Source organism: Neomonachus schauinslandi, chromosome 14 (genome assembly GCF_002201575.2).
Source record: "Neomonachus schauinslandi chromosome 14, ASM220157v2, whole genome shotgun sequence".
NCBI lineage: Eukaryota > Metazoa > Chordata > Mammalia > Carnivora > Phocidae > Neomonachus > Neomonachus schauinslandi.
The window spans coordinates 67,571,889-67,573,799 of NC_058416.1; the positions used below are offsets into that span (position 1 = coordinate 67,571,889).

General features: G+C 58.2%; 1 gene segment (V, D, J or C); it reads right to left on the reverse strand.

Moving 5' to 3' along the window:
- Positions 1-691: 691 nt before the first annotated feature.
- LOC110578363 overlaps positions 692-1,911 on the reverse strand; it is a 14,237-nt gene continuing 13,017 nt past the window's right edge. Inside the window, 1 exon segment of the V gene segment in view lies at positions 692-727. Within this exon segment, the coding sequence occupies positions 692-727 (36 nt within the window).

Genomic DNA, 1,911 nt, shown 5'->3' on the forward strand with positions numbered 1-1,911 from the left:
TCTTTCTTTGGCAGAGCTGGGGCACAAGCGGGACAGTGGCACACAGGCCCCGGAATACCCAAGGGGCCATCAGGCAGGGGGGCGTGGGCTGCACGCGCAGCGGGTGCAGGGCGCTGTGACTTGGCGCCAAGGGTCCATTCTGGATCCAGGGGCAGGAGCTTGCCTGGCTGGGCCGCCCTGGGCCAAATCAGGGGACTGTAAGTAGGTAGCCACCCCCGCCCCGCGGGGCCATGGTGACCTGGTGGTAACGGAGACAGGAACACCGCGGGGGGGGGGGGGGGGGCTCCCCGTGCAGAAGCAGCGGTAGCGTCCTCATGGTCATTGCCGTATCCCAAGGCTGCCAGGTGGTTACGTGTGTGTGTGTCAGAGCCCGAGTCCCATCAAAGGGGAGGCCTCGGGTGAAACAGGTCCCCACTTTTTATTATGGTACAAGATGCCTGGCCTCAGCATTGAGACACCAGTTTCCCTCCAGCAGGGTGTCCTTTCCACAGAACTTGTGGGGCACCTGTTTCCCTCCTTGCACTGGTTCCTGGGGAGCTCAGAGCTTATTTTGCTGGTGCCCAACCCCCCCGGCAGGCCTTTTGTGCGACAGTTTCCTTCCTGGCTTCCTCCTATTCCTCTTACATCTCTGAGCCTGCCATCCGGTGAGGAATCGAAGTGGATCCCAGATTCAAGAGCCTGTGAAGCCGAGCTACTGGGGTGTCCTGGACCCCATGGGTGGTCCAGCCTGAGGGAGCGACAGGGAGGGGGTAAAGGTGGGCAGAAGCTGAGCTGGGCGGGGTGGGGGGAGGAGGGCATATGGGGGGCGAGGGCCAGGAGCAGAGGGGTTCCAGGCCAGAGCAAGGTTTCCAGGCTGAAGAAAGAGAGGACACCAGGGTATAGGGGGTCCCCACAAGGTCAGGGACGGAGGGCTTATCTGGAGGTCACCAGCCATGGCCACTCCGACCAGAGAGATAGCAGGGAGTGGGCATGGTTCTGTGCTGGAGGTGGAATGGTGGAAGGACAGGACAGAGGGACTGAGGTTCTAGTGACCAGACTCCTCATGTCCCGGCCAATTTTCTGGGAGATGCCCCAGGGAGACTGTGAGCCTCTCCTCTTGGGCTACTTTCCTGTTGGGTGCCTAGGGTCCCATGCAACTCACCCTGAGAATCCTGGAGAGGCTGCAAATTAAATATGAGACCAAAAAAAAATTAGCAGAGAGCATGATTTCTGATTGACAAAAGGACATTTTATTGAGAGCTGATTGGGTGCTGGGAGCAGGGCTGGGGATGACAGGCGTGAGCCCTGGCAAGAGCCCCCCAGGTCTGTCGGGAGCATCCCAATGCCCAAATCAGGGGAGCCCTGGCACCCTCTTTGGCCTCAGTCCCTCTGCAGGTTCACCTGTCCTCAAACTCGCCATCCCACCCCTGAGCTGCCCTGTTCCTGGCTGGCATCAGCCTTGAGACCTTAGAGCTTCTTGAGAAATCCATCTGTCCTCCAGCATCGGTCTGTCTGAGCTCCCCCCCAGGTAACTCTCCCTAGTATCTTCTGTCTGGCTGGCTTGGTCTGTCTGTCTTTAACTCGGTATCTATATTTCAGGCTCTCCTCCCTTCCAAGGAGAAGCTTCTTGCCTCACAGTCCCAGCCAGTGAGACCCCAGGATTCCAGGGAGGAGCTTAGCCATTAACCAGGAGGCCATGGGGAACCATGGACAATGGGCCCTGAGACTGCTCGGGGTGGACATGGTCCGCACAAGAAGGATGAATATAGGGAGGGAGCAGAGGATGGGCTGTCCTGTCCTGCTGGCCTACCTTCTATTCTGGAATATTCTCTGGGCTATTCTGGGTAAGAATGAAACTACCCCATAAGGAAAACTAAGGATTCCTACTATCCCAGAGGCCAGAGGAGATGGTCAACTGGAGAAGCAGCTCTG